The sequence below is a fragment of the Pongo abelii genome, chromosome 20 (genome assembly GCF_028885655.2).
Source record: "Pongo abelii isolate AG06213 chromosome 20, NHGRI_mPonAbe1-v2.0_pri, whole genome shotgun sequence".
Lineage (NCBI taxonomy): Eukaryota > Metazoa > Chordata > Mammalia > Primates > Hominidae > Pongo > Pongo abelii.
Genome location: NC_072005.2, coordinates 49,085,084 through 49,107,601, shown reverse-complemented (window position 1 = coordinate 49,107,601; position 22,518 = coordinate 49,085,084). Strand labels below are relative to the sequence as shown.

The window sequence follows — 22,518 nt, the reverse complement described above, 5'->3', positions numbered from 1 at the left end:
GCTCACTCTTTGGGTCCACACTGCTTTTATGAGCTGTAACACTCATCGTGAAGATCTGCAGCTTCACTCCTGAAGCCAGCGAGACCACGAGCCCACCGGGAAGAATGAACAACTCCAGACACGCTGCCTTAAGAGCTGTAACACTCACCGCAAAGTTCTGCAACTTCACTCCTGAACCAGCAAGACCACAAACCCACCAGAAGGAAGAAACTCCAAACACATCCGAACATCAGAAGGAACAAACTCCAGATGCGCCACCTTAAGAGCTGTAACACTCACCGCGAGGGTCCACGGCTTCATTCTTGAAGTCAGTGAGACCCAAGAACCCAACAATTCCGGACACAGTGCCACACAAAGGAATCTTCTCTGCTATCTGCACAGTGAATCTGCCCAAGCCCTATGTCACCAGCAACCCCATGGAGGATGAGGAGGCTGTGGTCTTAACCTGTGAACCTGAGACTCATGGCACAATCTACATGTGGTGGGTAAAGGGTCATAGACTCACACTCAGTCCCAGGCTGCAGATGTCCAATGACAACAGGATCCTTGCTCTACTCAGTGTCACAAGGAGTGACACAGGACTCTATGAATGCCAAAGGAAGAATGTAGTGAGTACCAGCCACAGTGACCTAGTCACCTGGATGTTCTCTGTGAGTATCCTCTTTTCCTTCATGGAGAAGGCTGCCAGCCCAAATCCACATAACCCGAAGCCAGGCCTCTCAGTCCCTCTCAGGTCCATGTATGAAGACACTTACCCCTGGACCCCCAAGCTGGCCATGGCTTCCTGCCCCAGGCAAACCTGGGTAGGCCGAGGAAGGGAGGGGCTTCTCCAGTCTTAGGAGACTCTGGTTCCACAGCTTGCGATGGGAGAAACAGGTGAATGTCTTAGACTCCTCCAGTTCAGTGAACACAGAGGAAGTTTGGCTGGGACTTCGGGGTTGTGACTTGGCAAAAAGGAATACTGTGTCCCTTTCACAGACCAGGAGCTTCCCATTCCCTCTGATAACATTACCTGTGCCTTTATTATCTTTGCTCCAGATGGCCAAGATGAACCCACAACTTATTCTTCAGACACCTATTACTATCCAGGGTCAAACTTCAACCTCTCCTGCCTCGCGGGCTCTAACCCATCAGTAGAGTATTCTTGGCTGCTGAATGGGAATAACCAGCAAACAGGACAAGAGCTCTTTATCCCCCAAGTCACTACAGAGAATAGTGGGGACTATCTGTGTTATGTCCACAACCCAGTCACTAATGGCAAAAACAACGCAACCAAGAAAATCACAGTCCCTGGTAAGTGGACCGCTGGAGCATTGGCAATATGCTTTCAGGTGAAGCCTATCTGGCTTTCCAAGAAAGAGCCAGGAAAACATTTTTATTCTCAGCCTGTGTCCCATGCACAAAAGTAAATCCCTAATTTTTCTCCTGAACCCTCCCAATTCATATCTACAGATTCTCTTCCCTTTGCTTTCCGGATTTCTGGTGGATGACCTTGGGTCCAGCCTGAGAAATGTAGGGAAATGGCTTTATCAGCCCCAAGCCCTATGCAGTATAAGGGCCTTCACAGAGGGAGAAAGAGGAGGGTCCTCATGATCAAGCTGTTTCTGTCACCAAAACACCCCTTCTGTCTCCTTTGTGTGCGTGTCTGTGTGTGTGTACTCCGTGAGCTGCAATGAACATCAGAGGCTTCAAAACAAGCCCACACTTTTCCCCAAATGAGAGGAGGAAGCCCCTTGGGTGAAGGAGAAGCAGCTCAGACTCTGCTCCCTGCATTGCTGAGGGATCGCCCAGTGACTGACCCTGCCCTGACTCCACCCGGGCTGGGGCCAGGGCATGTGGATAAGCTGCCTGGGTGGCCGGTTCTGAATCTGGCTAAATCAAGCTTCCAGTAGAAGTGAAGCCTCCCATGGGTAAGCCTTTTAAAAAATGGGAATAGAGCTGTGTCCTGTCTCTGAAGTCACTGCCTGTCTGAGTCTGTGGACACAGCACATGGAACACACCATAGAGGACAGTGAGTGACACACACTTGGAGAAATCGGGAGATGAACTCACAGAAGCTCTCTATGGCAGGGAAGGAACAGCAACAAAAAGTGTGTATTTATAGAGAGGGTAAGAGTACTAGACACTTTATATCTAAGACTTACCATTAACTGTTTCTAAGCATGAAATTTAGTGTTGTGTAACTATCAACACTATCCATTTCCAGAGCTTTTTTTATCCTACGATACTAAACCTCAGTACCCAACAAATGATAACTCTCATTCCTTCTCCCCTTAACCCCTGGTAATCACCATTCTAATTTCTGTCTCTATGGAATTGACTATTCTAACAATCCTACATAAATGGAAGCATGTAATTATTATCCTTTTGTGTCTGGCTTATTTCACTTTGCATAATCTCTTCAAGGTTCATCCATTTTGCACCATGTGTCAAAATTTTATCCCTTGCTAAGACTGAAGAACATTCCAAAGCATGGATGTAACTTTTTGTTCATCCACTTATCTTTCAATAGACTTTTTGGTTGTTTCCACCCATTGGCTATTGTGAGTGATGCTGTTGTGAACATCAGTGTACAAATATCTGTTCAAATTTTTTTCAATACTTTTGGCTGTATGTCCGGAAGTAGAATTGATGGTTCAATTGGTAATTCTTTAATTTTTTTAAGAAACTGACATACCGTTTTCTTTTCTGTTGTTGTTTATGTTGAGACAGGGTCTTGATCTATCACACAGACTGGAGTGCAATCGCACAATCTTGGCTCACTGCAACCTCCACATCCCAGGTCCAAGCGATTCTCGTGCCTCAGCCTCCCGAGTAGCTGGGATTACAGGTGCATGCCAGCATACCCAGCTAATTTTTGTATTTTTAGTAGAGATGGGGTTTCGCCATGCTTGCCAGACTGGTCTCAAACTCCTGACCTCAAGAGATCCACCCATCTTGGCCTCCCAAAATGCTGGCATTACAGGCATGAGCTGGCCGTGCCATACCATTTTTCCACAGTGGCTATAACATTTCCCATTGCCATCAGCAATACGCTAAGAGCTTCAATTTTCCCACGTACTCGAAAATATTTGTTTTGTGATGTTGTTGTTCACGTTGTTTTTATCAAAGCCACCCTAATGTGTGTGAGGTCATGTATCACTGCGGTTTTGATTTGCATATCTCTCAGTATTAATATTGAGAATCCTTGCATGTCCTCATTGACCATTTGTATATCTTCTTTAATAAAATCTCTATTTTAGTCTTTTGTCCATTTTTTATTGGGTTTTTGGATTTTTCCTGTTTTTGGTTTGTAGTGTTCTTCATGTATTCTGGAAATTAATCCCTTATCAGGTATATGATTTGCAGATATTTTCCCTATGTCATAGTTTGCCTTTTTACATTCTTGATAATGGCCTTTGATATATAAAAGTTTTTAATTTTCATGAAGTCGAATTTATCCCTTTTTCTTTGCCTATGCTTTTGTAGCTATAACTAATAAATCATTCTGAAATTCAATATCATGAAGCTTTTTCCTTATGTTTTCTTCTAAGAGTTTGGTAGTCTTCACTCTTCCATTTGGGTCTTTGATCCATTGTGGGTTCATTTTTTTTGTATATGGTGTGAGTTAAAGATTCAACTCATACTTGTCCGTGGATAGCCAGCTTTCCCAGTACCACATGTTAAAAAGACTGTCCTTTCCCCATGGAATGGTCTTGGCACTCTTGACAAAAATCATTTGGCCATATATGCAAGCTTTCTTTCTGGGTTCTCTATTCTATGCCATTAGTTTCTATGTCCTCCTTCATGCCAGTACCACACTGTATTGATTACACTGTAGCTTTGCAGTAGATGCTGAAATCTGAAAGTGTGAGTCCTCCAGCTTCCGTTTTCTTTTCAAGATTGAAGTTTTTCATTCCAACCTGGACATGCTGCACTCAGATATTTTTGAAGGTTTTGGGATGTGAGAAAGGCTGATTGCTATTTTCTATGACTTTAGAGCTTTTTACATTTTCATAGTTGTATCTTTCTCTTGGTGTCTCAGTTGTGGCAGCCATGAATGGCCTCCATGGCAGGGACTTGACTGACAGAGGGCCCAGGTCAGGGCATTCCAAATTCACCTTAAATATGATAAGTATGTCATGTATATACTTATCATTTATATATGATAAAATTGGCATTTATATTACATAAGTGAATTTTATATATAAATGGCCTAGTATTTTATGTGTTACCTTTTTTCATATATATGGAAATATGTATGTATTTTAAATGGTTGTATATATATACTTTTAGATTATATACTGTATATAAATAAATATATAGAGATAAATATGTATATGCTTTTTCCATATGTATACATTGAAAAAGAGGTAACAGATAAAACACCAGGAGTCTATGGACTCAGCACGTGGGACACAGCACAGAGGACAGTAAGTGACACACACTTAAAGAAATAGGAGATTCGGCCATGGGAGCTCTGCATGGGAGCAAAGGGGCAGTGACAAAAAGTGTGTATTTATAGAGAGGGTAAGACTACCAGACACCATATATATATTATATATATATATAAAAAATATGTCAATTTTATTATGTATAAATGTCCTGGTGTTTTATGTGTTACCTCTTTTTCCATATACATATATGGAAATGTGTATAAGTTTTACATTATTATACATTTTATATTATTATATATTTTGTTTTTATATATTATATATAAATAAGTATATGGAAATATATATATTTTTCCTATACACATGAAAAAAGAGGTAACACATAAAACACTAGGACATAGTTACTGGCTACATGTGGGAGAGAGAGAAAAAAGCTAAGTGCAAAAAAACCAAGCCTGGTATGTTAGTTTATGCCCACTGAGATGCATCCAAGATGGGATGAGACATGCAGGATAATTTATTAGGAAAAATGTCTGTGAGGGAAAGTGGGGCAGGCATGAAAAAAGTTTGGGAGAGCCTTGGGACCACTATGCAAATCTGATTCCTGTGAGGAAGAAAGAGAAAGAAGATTTAGCTTCAATTCAAACAGAGCATGGCAAGGCTGACAGGGAGTCCTCCCACCAGTCACCCAAGAGAGTAAAACAGAGTCTCACAGAACTGGGCTTGCTTTCATATCCCTGCTGGGTGCTTCAGGAAAGTGAGGACTCTATGCAAAGTAGATTATCAAATTGGAATGCACTGATCTGGGCCTCTGTCAATCAAGTCAATTGATTATTAATTAATCAATTATTAGCTGGGAGTATTGGAATTACCTAGGGAAATTTTTCAACATACATAAGCCTATACTTTCTCGGCCCTATTCATTAATGGGCTCCACCAGGAACTCAATAATCCTCTTGAGAAACAAAAGCTGCCATGGAGACCTGACAGTCTTGTTCATGCCTACCACAACTGACACACTGAGAAAAAGATGCAACCATGAAGGGGTAGAAAGTTCTCATGACACAGAAAATAGCAGTCAGCCTTTCTCACATCATAAAGCCTTCAAAAATATCTGAGTGCAGTATGGTCACCATATCAAACAATTCTCTAAAAAATTGATCAGTGAGTTAAATATAAGACCCAAACCATAAAAACATCTTAAAATAGACACAGAGGTACATATTGATGATCTCAAATGTGCCATGGATTCTTACATATGATAGAAAAGCATGACAAACAAGAAAAAAAGGTAAATTGCGCTTTATCAAGATGTGAGCCTTTTGTGCATCCAAGGAAATTATCAAGAAAATAATTAATAGACATAGAATGAGAGAAAATATTTGCAAACCACATATAGGCAGTTTTCATGTCCAGATAATATAAAGAAGTAGCTACAACTCAATAACAAAAGTACAAACCATCCAATTTACAAATGTGCAAAAGACTCAAATAGACATTTCCTCAAAGATGATATACAAATAGTCAAGAAGGACATGAAAAGATACTCAACATCAATAGTCAGCAGGAAAATACAAAGTCAAAGCTGCAATGAGACACCACATCACACCTACAAAACTGGCTACCATTCTTTTAAAATGTTAAATAACAAGTAGCAGCATTATGTAGAGTTTGGAATCCTCATACATTGCTGGTGAGAATATAAAAAGGTACAGCTGCTAGGAGAAACAGTTTTGCTGTTCCTCAAAAAGCTAATCATAGAATTCTCATTTGAAACAACATCCATTCCTAGGTATATACCCAAAGAATTAAATCCAGGGACTCAGAAAGGTACTTGCATGGGAATGTTGATTGCAGCATTATTCACAAAAGATAAAATATGAAAACAATCCATGTGCTAATCAACACATGAATAAATAAATATGGTGACACATACAACAGAATATTAATCTGTCATAAAGAGGAATGAAGCTCTGACACCCTCTGGAACATGCATGGACTTTGGAAACATTATGCTAAGTGAAAAATATCAGAAACAAAATAACATAATTGTATAATTTCATTTATATGAAACATCAAGAATAGGCAAATTCAAAGAGACAGAGTAGAGATGATCAAGGTCTAGGGTGGAACATACAGGGAGTTATTGTTTAAAAGATACAAAGTTTTAGTTCAAAATGATAAAAATTTTCCAGGAAAAATAGTGGTGATGGTAATATAACACTGTATATGTGGTGAATTTCACTTGATTGTGCATTTTAAAGTGGTTAAAATAGCACATTATTCACAGAACTGTGAAAAATAGATTTCTATTATTTAATTCACATGCTAAGGTATTTGTTATCGCAGCTGAAATCCATGAATACATCACTTGACGCAGTGTTTCAATGAAAGGCATCAGTTTTCAATCAAGTTAGCTGGAAGCTCCATTCCCCAGGAGAACCAGAGGCCCCAAAACAAGAGCTCCAGCAGGGGGTCAACTAGCACAGGTCCCATAGGGAAGCCTCAATGTCAGGCCCTGGATGGCATGTGAGGCTACAATGATACAACCACAATGTGAAAATGTAAGTATTTTTACTACTTACAGACAATACGGAGCACTCAGCACACCTGGAGACCACAGACACAGAGGTCAGTGAGCCCAGGCAGGGAAGAGAGAAGAGATCAGTAAGCCAATGGCTTTATTAAGTCCAGGGTGTTATCTGACAGGTTTCCAGCAGGGAGCTTTAATAGACGTGTTGAAAGCAAAGAGCAAACCCTGGGACCAGGAGCTCACGCTGTGACTGAGAAGTGGTCACTTTAAATGTGAGGGCGATTTTCAGAAATATCAGTTTAAAGAAGCAGCTGCAGAGAGGGGAGTCCAGGACACCAAGCAGGAGAGATGCTTCTAAGGTTTTATCTCTGGCCAACAACTGGAGCCACTTGAACGAGATACAGTATTGAAAACTGCCATGGTGACCAAGCCCTGCCTCTGATTTGAGGAAAATAAATGTAACACCTTAAAAAATGAATGCCAAGGCAACATGACACTATCAGCATCATGACATCCAGGGACACCAGCAGGGTGTGGTACTGTGCCCAGGAGTCAGAATACTGGGTTCTGGTCCCTGGGAGTGAGAAAACGAAAATGACTTCTCCCTGCCCCCCTGACATTGATCTTCCCACCCTGCTGCTCCCTCTTCTTCTCCCAAGCCCACGTGCAGTGCTCAGCCCCAGACATCACTGCCCCCAGGGTATACACAGTGCTGCCTAGAGCACACAAACACAAACTCATAGAAGGTGACAAAAATCTGCATTTGGGACACCTGATTGTGAAAGAGGGAGAACAGTGAACATAGAACCACAGAGACTGGGACTCACGGGGCTGGAAGGTGATGGAGCTGTAACATAACATATGTGTGACCTCGTGTGAAGTGTGCAGATCCATGTGGAATAAAACATGCAGCCTGGCCTGGGATTGTTGCCGTTCACACTTCCCTCAGTGTCCACCAAAGGGGGACAGAGTCCCTCCCAGCCTGGAGCCTTCCCAGGGGATGCCAACCTCAATCAGCGGAACCCACAGCAAGCAGGGTCCACCCTCACCAGGGTCACTTCAGTCCAAGTCTTCAGCGCGCTCTCCATGCTCCTCACATGGACTCTGTCAGCTCCTCCCTGACCTGGCGGCCGCCAACCTAACACCACTCCCTCTGCAGGTAGCTCCTGCCCCACACACCTGCTCCTTCCCTGGGCCCAGCTAAAGGCATCTCCCAGGGCAGCGCTGGTGCACGCGACGCCACACTGGGCGCTTTCCCCTCGTGACCTCCCTCCATACTCATCAACTCTCTCTCTCACTGCTCCCTAAATGCCCGCCCCTGCTCCATCTGTCCTGTTCTCTGGGGCATCCCAGGACAAGCCTAGCGCTGACACAGAACAGCGACTGCCTGAGGGCCCACAGCCTCCCCAGGAATCAGCCAGGCACCCTGTGACCTGCCTGCCCGCTGCACCCCCAGGGGGGTCCCTGAGCATGTGTGATGGTCACACACAGGCACCATCCGGGATATGGCCACCTACCCCCAGCTGTCCCTTGGGAAGACAGACCTCTCCTGTGTGCTTGCGGGGAGAAGGGGTGTGTTATTGCTCTTCGCTCCCAGAACACAACTCACCCCCACCCGCCCTCTCAGGTGTGAACAACGTCCCTCCAGACAGGATCTCTGGCCACTGCCTGTTCCTCCTCTACAGAGAGCAGCTTGGCCAGGTCAAAACCCTCAGGACAGACCCCTGGGTATGGCAGCACATGGAGGGCTGAGCCCCTCATGGCCACAGAGTAAGTCGGGATGAATCTCTCCAGCTCTGAACCCTGCCCTGTCCCAGGCTCCCCCTCCTGCATCTCAATGAGCCATGTCCCGCGGGGTTCCTGGGTAACTCCCCACTTCCTCCTGCACCACCACGGGGAAGGTGTGGTGACCACAGGGCAGTCAGCTGGGGAGAGAAGAGAGGACATCAAAGATGGTCAGGAAGAACATGAGAAACCCTGAGCTCCAGCTCAGCCGCCAGACCCCAGGGAGCCATAGAGTGACTGAGAACTTTCCCTTTGACTATGGGACTCACAGCCCCCACTGAGCGACCAGCACAGGCCTCTCCTCCCAAGAGACATGAGAGATTCACCCTGCACACCTCCAGGAAGGACAGTTTCCTCTGGGACACCCAGTTCCTGAATGTCCATCCTTGGAAGCTGCAGCCAAGCTAGACACTATTAGAGAAAGGAAGGTTCCCTCTCACCAGGCAACACACAGCTCACCCACAGCACAATGGGGCATCACTGTGACAGGTACCTGGTGCAGCTCCAGTCTCCTGCACTGAAGGGCAGAGCCAGATTGGGATGAAAGAGGCCAAAGGGCAAGAATTGCACCCTGACCCAGAGCCATGGGGACAGCAGGAGGCTGAGGCCCAGGACTGTGCTTGCCCAACCTGCAGGGTATGTGTGTGACTGTGTAGGTCTGTGTGTGTCTCTTCTGTGTGTGTGTGTGTGTGTCTGCACAAAGTGTGTGTTGAGGTTTGGTGAAAGAATCACGGCTGAAAAAGGCAGAGGCCTCCACAATTCCCAGGGACCTGAAACACAGACAGAAGGAAAAACAGAAGGAGGGACAAGGAGGCAGGACTGAGAGAGGAGGGGACAGAGAGGTGTCCTGGGCCTGACCCCACCCATGAGCTTGAGAAATGCTCCTGCCCCGGCAAGAGGCTCAGAGCAGAAGGAGGAAGGACAGCACAGCTGACAGCCGTGCTCAAGAAGCTTCTGGATCCTAGGCTCATCTCCAAAGAGGAGAACACGAAGGCAGCAGAGACCATGGGGCCCCTCTCAGCCCCTCCCTGCACACAGTGCATCACCTGGAAGGGGCTCCTGCTCACAGGTGAGGAGAGAACTTCCTGGGACAGGACAGGAGGAGGAACAGAATGACTGGATGGGGTCTCCTGGAGAGGATGGGGTTCTAAAAAATAAAAGAGGCCAGCACTTTGGGAGGCTGAGGTCGATGGATCACGAGATCAGGAGGTCAAGATCAGTCCGGCCAACACAGTGAAGCCCTGTTTCTGCTAAAAATACAAAAAATTAACCAGGTATGGTGGTGTGCTCCTCTAATCCTAGCTACTCGGGAGGCTGAGGCAGGAGAATCATGTGAACCCCGGAGGCAGAAGTTGCAGCGAGCCGAGATAGCGCCACTGCACGCCAGCCTGGGTGACAGTATGAGACTCCGTCTCAAAAGAAAAAAAAAAAAAAGGACAAAAAGAAAAATGAAAAAAAAGGAAAGAAGGCTCTGTTGGAGCCTGGATAGGGGAAAATACACCAGAGAGGGACAGGGGTCAAAACTGGAAAGTCACATTGAACCGGAATTGTAAGAGGTAGGAAAATCTTAAGTGTTCTGTTTTCCTGATTAATCATCACCGGCCACCACATTTTGAACAATGAAAATAATAACTATATCAGATGACACTTCAAATGAAAATATAAGCAGGACATGAAACACTGTCCTCAGCAAAAAACCTCAACACCTGGGGGGAAAAAAAACACCCAGGGCATGGAGGGCCCTGAGAACTCTCACATCTACAGGAGTCTGCAGCCTCTTCCAGGCACTGGGGTGTAACCAAGATCACAAAAGTCCCTGTCCTCACGGAGCTCACCTTGTCATGGAGAGGAAGACAGACATGCACAGAGATCTAGAATGTGAGGTCAGGTGTTGACAAGAACCCTGGAGGGAGCAGAGCAGGGAAAGGTCAGAAAAGGAAGACCCAGGTCTCTGAAGGAGGTGTCAGGACAGAAGTCTAAGGATGCCCTGATGTGAGCAGGACTGGAGGGCAGCGTGGAGGGGGCCCTGCGGACCCCTGGGGAGGCGGATTCCAAACAGAAAAATGCCAAGGTCAGAAGTGTTGAAGGAATGGGGGTCATACTGCTGATCTTCACCTAGTAGGAAGTAGGACATACACACATGCCACTTTTGTGTGTGTATGTGTTTGTATGTGTGTGTGTGTGTCTTCAAGGCTGAGGATTGAAGAGACCTTCTCAGGACCCAGGGCCCCATCTTTTCACCCCAATACATAGGTCTTAATATTAACTGATGCTCTCTGTACCTCCTAGCATCACTTTTAAACTTCTGGAACCCGCCCACCACTGCCCAAGTCACGATTGAAGCCCAGCTACCCAAAGTTTCTGAGGCGAAGGATGTTCTTCTACTTGTCCACAATTTGCCCCAGAATCTTGCTGGCTACGTTTGGTACAAAGGGCAAATGACATACCTCTACCATTACATTACATCATATGTAGTAGACGGTCAAAGAATTATATATGGGCCTGCATACAGTGGACGAGAAACAGTATATTCCAATGCATCCCTGCTGATCCAGAATGTCACCTGGGAGGACGCAGGATCCTACACCTTACACATCATAAAGCGAGGTGATGGGACTGCAGGAGTAACTGGACATTTCACCTTCACCTTATACCGTGAGTGATTCCACATGATCCCTGGGTGTTGGGGGGCAGGCATCATTTCTACTTCACACACACAGGATTGTCAGGCCTGGACTCTGCCTGTGTCACTCTCTGCATTATGTCCCATACTGGAGTTTGGGCATTTAGTGCAGGACACACACAGAGGAGACAAATTTCAACAGATCAGAATTCCTTTCCTGCATCCAGACTCTGCAGACACTTGCTGCAGAGGAAGAACAGTCTGATGGGAGGACTCAGAAGGAGGAGATCAATCTCAGCCAAGCACCTCATGCCCTCTTCATAAATTTGACCCTAAGAAAGACCCTGGAGAACTGAGTAGGGCTTGGCCTGAGGGGCCCCATGAGATACTCTCAGAGCAACTCAGCCCTAGAAGCCTCAACCCCAGACCCCTGTTCCTAAATCCTTAGTCCAGATAAAGCTGAGGAGCCCATGCCAGTGCTGGGTTGTGGCTTTTTTGGCAGGCCTTACTAGGACCAAGGATTTACCTGCTGTCTGAGGACTGTGTCTCCTGGAGCTGCTCACCAGCAAGGGATCAGCCCTCAGAGCCTCATCTGGACAAGGACAGAACTTTCTTCACCTGAGACTCAGAGTGGAGAGGACAGAAAGACAAGCTTTGTAGGCCATCAGCCAACTGCCTTGGGAGGCTTAGGACAGTCCATAGAAAGTCTAATGTCCCCAGAAGCAGAAACAGAAGAGATTTACCTGGTAGCAGCTTGTCCACAGGGATCTGAACTAAAGGTGCTTTCTCATGGAAGGAAACTAATAATAAATGCCGTTTGTGTGAACATCTCCACTATGCCAAGCATTAGGTCAGGTGACTGTGAATTATTTAACATTTACTCATAGATAGCATGAAAAGCCACAGTCCATTTGCCATTTAGCTTATTTGATTGAGAGAAAACTGAGGCACAGGGAGGCACAGTCACTGAACCAGAGTCACACCAACACAAACAGGAGATCAGGGTCACATGAGATCTGTCTGGAGCCACAGGCCCATCTTCTACTCCACCAGAAGTGAGGGCTTACTGGGTTCCAAGGACCCCATAGTCATTTATTGGCTCATATCCTCTCTTCTTAGACATCCAAACCTCAGAGGAGTGAGAGCAAATGGTCAACTGATTAGTCTGTACTCCAGAACTCAATCACCTGCCTCAACCGTCATAGTCAGTCCAAAAAAAATGTCCAGGCCTCCCTCTCAGATCTTAACCCCTATCACTCAACCTGAAATCCTGTGTTTCCCAAAGTGTCTATGTCACTGTCATGAGAGGATCAAGGAGAGGACCTTGTTTTCTTTCCCCACTCACACCCTGCACCAGCACAGGCCCAGGGAGAGAGACACACTCAGGAGCTCTCACATAACGAATGAAGAAATTGAATGAAGAAATGTATGATCCAAAACCTCTTTAGTGACTGGATCCTGGATGCAGGGCCCTAGGAGGTTCTAGCCACACACGTCCCTTGTCCTTCAGAGGCTGACAAGCATGTTGCATCCCCCCACTACCTCTTGCCCCTAAAGCAACCCCACCTCATGTAACTATGAAGCTCTTTGGACACCGGATGGTTCTCAGGGCTTCTTGGTCCTGGACTGTGGAACTCAGAGCACTTGGTCCCTGGGGTCTCTGAAGTCAGTGTAGCCCTCACTGCTCACTACCATAGTGTCTCAGCATCTCTCTGCTTTTCTGTGTCCCTCATCTTCCTCCCACTTCATTCTGACTGGCAAGCCCTGTCCTGCACAGCTTCTTCCTCCACTCCTAGGCCTTCCCCAGACACTCCCTCTAACTAGGCTGGCTGTTCTGTTTCCTTCCCCCTAACACTGTGGCCTGGCCCAACTCCCAGGAAATAGGACAGGGGCAGAAATCACCTGGAGTTGCCACTACTGTCAGGCTTCCTCTCGAGCCAATGTCCCCAGGTCCCTAAGAGAATGAGCTTCCATTGTATTCCCACCCAGGGCTCTTTCCCTTTGTGAGGCTGACCTGTGGAAAAGACAATGGAACAGAGATAGGCAGTTCCTCCATCCACTCTAATCATTCCCAGACAAGTTCTTCTGGCCTCCTGCACAAAAAAAAAAAAAAAAAAAATTATTGAAATGGTGATTTGTAGTAAAGAAAGATTTTAATGACTCCAAGTCTGCCCAACAGCAGGCCGGGGGTTTATTATTACTCAAATCAGCCTCCCCAGTGGATCAGGGGTTAGAGATTTTCAAGGATAGTTTCAGGGGCACAGGACTAAAAAATGAGTACTGATTATTTGGTGATGGAATTATGCGGGCGGAGGGAAATGATCTGTTTGTGCTTGAATCCACCTCTAGGTAGGGACCACATGACTGGCTGAGCCATTAGTCATAGGTATGGATGAGGTCAGCTGGTTGCCAGGATACAAAAGAATGAGAAACATCTCAAAAGACCAATCTCACGTTCTACAATAGTGATGTTATCTATAGGAGAAATTACTTACAAATTTTGTAAACTCTGGCCAAATGACATTGGAGCAGTCAGGGATTATAGAAACTGTGCCTACATTTGAGCAGAATTCAGTTGCCTCCTATAATCTTAATTTCATGGTCTTTCACTATTTGACAAAGGCAGTCCCTGGGCAAAGTAAGGGTGTTAGTTTTATGTAGGAACTATTATCATTCTTCTTCAAAGTTAAATCATAAACTAAATTCCTCCCAATGTTAACCTGGCCTATGCCCAGGAATGAGTGAGGACAGCCAGCCTGAGACTAGATGCCAGATGGAGTCAGCCATGCTAGTTTGCTGTCACTGTTGTAATCTTTGCACTGACTCACCAGGGTGTCACAGGCTGGACAGGCCTGCAGTCCCCAAAGTCCATGGGCTCATTTCAACCGTTTCACTCGTGACTCCATCCTCAACCTGCTATGGAGCTCACATTCTCCAGTCACTTCCTAGAGACTTCTGGCTTCCTGTCAGGCATATAACAAGCTTGAAATTTGTCTCTCGGTTCTAACACTTAGCAAAAAGCTGAACAAACTCAAAAGTCAACAACTCGTTAAATCCCTCAGAGATGGCTGAGCACAGTGGCTCACGCCTATAATCCCAGCACTTTGGGAGGCCAAGGCAGGCACAAGGTGAGGAGATGGAGACCATCCTGGCTAACAGTGAAAGCCCATCTCTACTAAAAATACAAAAAATGTGTTGGGCATGGTGGCAGGCGCCTGTAGTCCCAGCTACTTGGGAGGCCGAGGCAGGAGAATGACATGAACCCGGGAGGTGGAGCTTGCAATGAGCTGAGATCATGCCACTACACTCCAGTCTGGGTATCAGAGCGAGACTCTGTCTCAGGAAAACAAAAATGGCGTTAGAGAAATGAAGAATGCTTTTGATGCTTACTGGTAGACTGCACACAGCTGCGGAAAGAATCCCTAGCTTGAGGATGTGTCAATAGAAACTTCAAAAACTGAAACAGGAAAGTTCAAAAAGAGTGGGGAAAAAAACTGGAACAACATATTCAATTTCATATTTAATATTTTGTTTTGACAATAGCAATTTTTAAATTTTGTAGCTGTGGGACAACTACAAAGGCTGTAACATACATGTAATGAGAATACTGGTGGTTTTGGGGACCAGTTGGAAGTGGCCAGGTGGGTGTTATCTGATGGTTTTACTGCCTGTGCCACATGCAACTGTTTCCTCATGATGATGCCGTTTTCATAAGTTGGAGTTCTTTGTGTGGGGAGACACACGAGCCATTGGCATCTCACTTAGACTCTTCCTAATTCACACAAACTTAAACTTTAGTGGTATTTCCTGAGCTTAAGTGAAAATGAAGAAAGTATTTCACTTATCTGTTTTGGGGTCCTCCCAATTTTTCCTAACTATGCACAGAAATTAGAAGCGGGGAGTTCTTTCTATATTTACTAACATAACACACATAACTTCTTTTAATTTGGCATCTATCCTCCCTTTATGGAATTGACACACTAACCAGTTATGTCCTTTTAAAAGACTCAAAGATGCCTTTGGCATCTTTCTTTGAGCATAATGTGATCCTGCTGGAATTCATGGCACACCTAAACCTTATTTTGGTCTCAAGAGAAATAGTACCACCAGCAATTGATCTTAGATGTTTGGACCATCAGTAAAAATTTCATGTTTCCTCCAAATTTTTTCATGTTTCCTCCAAATTTTTTGTTGTTGTTGTTACTAGAGTCAGAATATAACATGAGGTCTAAACTCCTGACAACTTTTTATGGGAAAATTATGGTTTTACAAATTGAGCATCCCAAATCCAGAAATCCAAAATCTGAAAAGCACCAAAATTCAATACTTCTGACCACTGATGTGATGATAAAAAGAAGTGCACACTGGTGCATTTTGGATTTTAAATTTTTCAGATTTGGGATGCTAAACCAGTACATATACTGAAAATATTCCAAAATAAAAAAAATTAGAAATCCAAAACACTTTGTTTTGAGCTTTCTGCATAAGGAGCACTTTATCTGTATGAACTATAGGCATGAAGCTGTACAGGAGATGTCTAGATCCTCCTCATCCTGCATAACTGAAACCGCACACCCATGGAACAATTCCCTATTCCCCTGATTCCAGCTCCTGGAAACTATTATTCCACTCTCTGATTCACTCTGGAATCCACTGATATGAGGTACATAGAGTAGTCAAACTCAGAATCAGAGAGTAGAATGTCTAATGAGAGAAAGTATCTGCAAGACTTCTTCCCAAATATTGGTCTACTATCCAACAAACACATATGGTCCATGAGAGGCAGACTTCCATGATCAGTTCATGGTCACCCTTTCCACCAGTCAGTTCTGCATTTGCAAACATCCACATGTATTTCTAGAAAGATCCACATGGTCCTCACCTGCCCTCTACAGGGGGAAGGGAGCATCATGGACCCATAGCAGGGAACATGGTCTTGGTCCAAAGCTATTAGCTCTTGCCTGTCCCCTTCACTCTTTGTAGGTCATTCCTTGGACTCTCCTCTATCTTTAGAGGTCACTGGCTCAAGTCAGTCACTATGACACAACTGGGAAAACTGCCCCACCTTGTGGCTCCACTGTCTGATGACTGAACTGACCTCCAGGCTTGACTCTGATCTCCCCTGTGTTATTTCTGCTGAAGTACCCAGTCCCAGGCCAGGCATTCCAGTACACAAAGGGTTTAAGGACAATGGGAAGTTCCATCATCCATCTCTAGGCTGTCCTTGGAAAGGGAAGCTGCAGAGAAAACATATCTCTGTGGGCAAAGTAAGACTGAAACTAAGAAGATTCCAGCACTGCATGCTCCAAGTGAGGACCGCAAGTTGGGCCAGGCAGGCAGTTGGAGACAGAGGGACTAAGAGAGGCACCGGGGTTGTGACTGCTGCTCCTGTTTCTTTCCATGACCCAATGCTGCTGCACAATTCACACTTGAGAAAGTCTGTGCTTCTCCCACATAAAGCAGGTAGCCTCACATTCTCTGAGCCCTCAGATTGCCATGCATCTGTCTTTGACACACACATCTGCCATGTGCTTTTAAGGACTTGGGTGGGATGAGAGGTGGGAAATGCCAAATCTTATTGAAAAATGCCATTGGAGGCCTCAAAGGTGCCACACAGGGCAATCTTCTCTCTGTTTTCTGCACAGTGGAGACTCCCAAGCCCTCCATCTCCAGCAGCAACTTAAACCCCAGGGAAGCCATGGAGGCTGTGAGTTTAACCTGTGATCCTGCGACTCCGGTCGCAAGCTACCTGTGGTGGATGAATGGTCAGAACCTCCCTATGACTCACAGGTTGCAGCTGTCTGAAACCAACAGGACCCTCTTTCTACTTGGTGTCACAAAGGATATTGCAGGACCCTATGAATGTGAAATACGGAACCCAGTGAGTGCCAGCCGCAGTGACCCAGTCACCCTGAATCTCCTCCGTGAGTATCTTCTGTTCCTCTGAGAGCCAGGCTGAGATCCCATATACACATGGCCAGAGGCCAGGCCTCTCAGTCCCTCTCAGGTCCAAGTACAGAGACCTTTACCTCTGGACATCAAAGCTGGACATGACTTTCTGCCCCGGGCATAACAGAGTAGGCCTAGGCTTGATCTATAATAAAAAAGAGGCTGCTCCTGTCATGGGAAACTCCGGGTCCACAGCTTGTGACATGAGAAACAGGTGAATGTCTCAGTCTCCAGATCAGTGAACACAGAGGGGATTTGGCTGGGACTTCAGTGTTGCGACTTGGTTCACAGGATCACTGTAGCCCTTACACAGACCAGGATTTTCCCTGCCCTCTGACAATATCACCTGTGATTTTATTCCCTTTGACCCACATGGCCTGCATTTCCCCACCATTTCTTCCTCATACATCTGTTACCATACAGGGGAAGTCCCCAAGCTCTCCTGCCTCACTGACTCTCACCCACTGGCAAAGCATTCTTGGCTGATTGATGGGAAGTTCCAGAAATCAGCACAAGTGTTCTTTATCCCCCAAATCACTAAAACATATAGAGCGGTCTATGTCTGTTTCATCCATAACTCAGCCACTGGTGGAACAAATCTCATAATCAAGAGGATCATACTCCCTGGTAAGTGGATCCCTGGAGCATTGGCAATGTGTTTTCCAGTGAAGTCTATCTAGCTATCAGGGAAAAGCCACCTGCCCTCTGCAAAGGGAGAGGGAAACTCAAAACCCAGGACAGGGAATATGTTTCTGCTCCAAAACCACCAGCTTTTGCCTGTCCCCTTCACTCTTTCTAGATCATTCTTTAGACTATACACTAACAATGAAAAATCTGAAAGGAAATTAAGGAAATAATTTCAATTCACATTAACATCAAAAGGAATAAAATATTTTGGAAATAAGTTTAATCAAAAAGTTCAAATGATTATACCCTGAAAACTACAAAACATTGCTGAAAGAAATTAAAGACAATATAATATATGGAAAGATATTTCATTTTCATGGATTGGAAGAATCAATATTGTTAGAAAGACAATACTACCCAAAGTGAGTTGCAGATTCAATGCAACCCCTACCAGAATCCCAGTAACACTTTTTGCAGAATTACAAAACTCTGTCCTAAATCTGACCTGACAGCCTCTTATTAATGACTGCCACAACAGAAACACTGAGAAAAAGATGGAACCATGAAAAGGTGGAAAGCTCTCATGACAGAAAATAGCAATCAGCCTTTCTCACATCCCAAAGCCTTCAAAAACACACAAGTGCACCATGGCCAGTATGGAACTGACTGAAAACTAATCACCAAGCTAGAAACCTCATAAGAGAAAAAAAAGGGCAACAATATATTTGGCTTATCACCTCCCACTTTTGCCTACTAATCTGATGCTAAAAAGAAATGCTCACTGAAGCATTTTAGGTTTTGAATCTTTCAGATTTGGGATGCTAAACCAGGAAGCATATGACAAATATTTCAGAATCAAAAAATGTCAGAAATCCAAAACACTTTTTGTCCTAAGTCTTATGCATAAGAAATACTCAATCTGTGTGAACTATAGATATCAAGCTCTTCAGCAGATCTCTAGAACCTCCCCAGCTTGCATAACTGAAACTGCACACCAATGAACAACTTCCGATTCTCCCCACTCCCAGCTCCTGGCAACCAGCAGTCTCTTCTCATATTCACTCTGGAATCCACTTACATGAGGTCCCTAGAGTAGTTGAACCCATGGAATCAGAGAGTACAATGTCCAATGAAAGAAAATATTTGCAATACTTCTCTCCAAATTTGTCTCATATCCATCAAACACACATGGTCCATGAGGACCAGATTTACAGCAGTTCATTTCCACCCTTTCCACCAGTCAGTTCTGCATTTGCAAATGTCCACATGTATTTCTGGAAAGATCCACATGGTCCTCACCTGCCCTCTTCAGAAGGAGAGGAAACTTAAAGAAACCAGGACAGGGAACATGGTTATGCTCCAAAGACACCAGTTCTTGCCTGTCCCCTTCACTCTTTCTAGATCATTCCTTGCACTCCGCTCTATCTTTAGGGGTCACTGGTTCAAGTAAGTCATCATGAAACACCTGCAAAAAACTGCCCCCCCTTGTGCCTCCACTGCCTGATGATTGAACTGACCTCCAGGCTTGACTCTGGTCTCCCCTGTGTTATTTCTGCTGTAACATCCAGTCCCAGGCCAGGCTGCTCAGTATCTCCAGGGTTGCAGGACAAAGGGAAGTCCCATTATTACTCAACTCTAGAAAGTCCTTGGAAATGGAAGCTGCAGAGAAATCACATCTAGGGGGGCAAAGTAGGATGGAATTTAGAAGGGACCCAGGAGTTGCACACACCAGGTAAGGAACCCAAGGTGAGCCAGCCATTCAACTGATTAGGGAGGGACTGGGAGGGGTAGCAGGGGCTGTGACTCCCACTGACGTGTCTGTCCATGACCCAACAGTGCTGCTCAATTGACACTTGAGAAAGTGTATGCTTCCCTAAGACAGAGCAGGTGGCCTCACAGTCTTTGAGCCCTTAGATCATCATGCATCTGTCTTGTGACACACACACCAGCTATTGGCTTTCAAGGACTTGGGTGGGCTGAGAGGTAGGGACGCCGACTCTGATTGAAGGATGCCTGTGGAGGAATCAAAGTTGCCACACAGGACAATCTTCTCTCTGTTATCCACACAGCGAAGCTGCCCAAGCCCTACATCACCATCAACAACTTAAATCCCAGGGAGAATAAGGATGTCTTAACCTTCACCTGCGAACCTAAGAGTGAGAACTACACCTACATGTGGTGGCTAAATGGTCAGAGCCTCCCGGTCAGTCCCAGGGTAAAGCGACCTATTGAAAACAGGATCCTCATTCTACCCAGTGTCACGAGAAATGAAACAGGACCCTATCAATGTGAAATACGGGACAGATATGGTGGCATCCGCAGTGACCCAGTCACCCTGAATGTCTTCTGTGAGTATCTTTTGTTTCTCTGTGGGCCAGGCCACCAGCTTATATCCAAAAGACCAGAGGCCAGGCCTCTCAGTCTCTCTCCGGTCCAAGTATAGACACATTTACTTCTGGACATCCGAGCTGGCCATGACTCCCTGCCCTGGGAAAACCTAGGTAGGAACAGCCTTAACCAAGAATATAAGGGGAGGGGACGCTCTTGTCATGGGAGACTTGGGGCCAACACCTTGTGATGGGAGAAAAAGGTGACTACCTCAGGCTTCAGGTCAGTGAACATAGACGGGGTTTGGCTGGGACTTGAGGGTGTGTCTGGGCTCAGAGTGTCACTGTGTCCCTTTAAGAGACCAGGAGCATCCCCTTCCCTCGGATGACATCACCTGTGACTTTATTCTCTTTGCTCCAGATGGTCCAGACCTCCCCAGAATTTACCCTTCATTCACCTATTACCGTTCAGGAGAAAACCTCTACTTGTCCTGCTTCACAGACTCTAACCCACCGGCAGAGTATTCTTGGACAATTAATGGGAAGTTTCAGCTATCAGGACGAAAGTTCTCTATCCCCCAAATTACTACAAAGCATAGCGGGCTCTATGCTTGCTCTGTTCGTAACTCAGCCACTGGCAAGGAAAGCTCCAAATCCATGACAATCAAAGTCTCTGGTAAGTGGATCCCAGCACTCTGGCAATAGGGTTTTAGGTGGAGTCTATCTGGCTTTCAGAGAAGAGTCAGGAAACATTTTTATTCCAGCCTGTGTCCCATGGGCACAAGCAAATCCCAAATTCTCCTTCCGAACCCTCCAAATTTGTCTAAGAACTTCCAAAACTTTAACAAACATGCTGATATATTCATAAAATTCCCAGCCTAGACCAAGCAGGAGAAACATTGATTTCACTGAAATAATTGATAATAATGAGTATAATATTTTATATTTTTATTTGAAAATTTGCTGATCCTTTAAATGCTTTGTTTTCTAGATTTATGGAATTTTTCTCTTTTATTCTATCTATAGCTTATAGCAGTTCAATAAACTATAATTCTGGGAAAGATAATTGAAACATTGACTTTTGCTCTCTACCTGACTGCCCGAGAATTGGGCAACTATTCATGAGTATTGATATGTTTTTGGTAATACACATATTTGCACAAGTACAGTAACAATCTGCTCTCTTTGTAACAGGGCACATTTGAAATCATTGGTTATATTACCAAGGCTTTGACTGGGATGTTATATTTAAGAATATAGATAGAATGAACCAATATGAACTGCAGGCAAAGTCTGAAGTCAGCCTTGGTTTGGCTTCCTATTCTGAAGAGTTTTGTAAAAGCTTAATCTGAGATACCTTTTAAAAACTTAGAGCAAAGAAAATTTTAAAAGACAGCCTACATGGTCCATTGCTACTCTTGCTGCACTTATGTAAAGAATCAGACCACGTTTAAAGAAACTCAACCTATTTTGCAAACGAACTGATTCTACTGAAATTATCATTGGTAAAACTAGAGATGCCCATAGAGAGAAAAATTATGTGGAAAATAAAAACTGTACTATACCGGTTATGAGATGGCAGCTCTGTTCATTGTTTCTGTGTTTTTATTATCCACCTGTAGACTTGATATTACCCTGAATTCTACTAGTTCCTCCAATTCCATTTTCTCCCATGGAATCACTAAGAGCAAGACCCACTCTGTTCCAGAAGGCCTATAAGCTGGAGGTGGACAACTCAATGTAAATTTCATGGGAAAATCCTTGTACCTGAAGCGTGAGCCACTCAGAACTCACCAAAATGTTGGACACCATAACAACAGATGCTCAAACTGTAAACCAGGACAACAAGTTGATGACTTCACACTGTGGACAGTTTTTCCCAAGATGTCAGAACAAGAATCCCCATCATGATGAGGCTCTCACCTCTCTTAACTGTACTTGCTCATGCCTGCCTCTTTCACTTGGCAGGATAATGCAGTCATTAGAATTTCACATGTAGTAGCTTCTGAGGGTAAAAACAGAGTGTCAGATATGTCATCTAATCCTCAAACTTTTATGTAACATCTCAAAGGAAATGTGGCTCCCTCCACCTTGCATACAGGGCTCCCAATAGAAATGAACACAGAGATATTGCCTGTGTGTTTGCAGAGAAGATGGTTTCTATAAAGAGTAGAAAATCTGAAATTATAATAGAGTCCCCTTTAAATGTACATTGTGTGGATGGCTCTCACAATTTTCTAAGAGATACATTGTAAAACATGACAGCAATACTGATTCTAGCAAAATAAAACATGTACCATA

At 44.7% G+C, this 22,518-nt stretch overlaps 1 protein-coding gene and 1 long non-coding RNA gene across 5 annotated transcripts in view; one reads left to right on the top strand and one right to left on the bottom strand.

Annotated features, from left to right (window-relative positions):
- LOC134760719 (uncharacterized) overlaps positions 1-14,680 on the bottom strand; it is a 25,299-nt gene extending 10,619 nt beyond the window's left edge. Inside the window, exons 1-2 of the long non-coding RNA XR_010138632.1 lie at positions 14,143-14,680; positions 13,329-13,407 (exon numbers count right to left, since the gene is read on the bottom strand). This is a non-coding gene — a long non-coding RNA (uncharacterized LOC134760719). The remainder of the gene's footprint in view (positions 1-13,328; positions 13,408-14,142) is intronic.
- Positions 9,592-22,518, top strand: LOC103888622 (pregnancy-specific beta-1-glycoprotein 4). 4 transcript variants are annotated; one of them, XM_024237493.3, is made up of 6 exons: positions 9,592-9,760; positions 10,981-11,346; positions 16,960-17,238; positions 19,960-20,238; positions 20,639-20,893; positions 21,840-22,518. In XM_024237493.3, the coding sequence occupies exons 1-6, from the start codon at positions 9,697-9,699 to the stop codon at positions 21,854-21,856; spliced, it is 1,260 nt and encodes a 419-aa protein (XP_024093261.3). In that variant the 5' UTR covers positions 9,592-9,696; the 3' UTR covers positions 21,857-22,518. The 4 variants fall into 4 exon arrangements, with proteins under 4 accessions (XP_024093261.3, XP_063576191.1, XP_063576193.1 ...); XM_063720121.1 differs by lacking the exon at positions 21,840-22,518 and having other exon boundaries at positions 20,639-21,786; XM_063720123.1 differs by lacking the exon at positions 10,981-11,346 and having other exon boundaries at positions 9,599-9,760.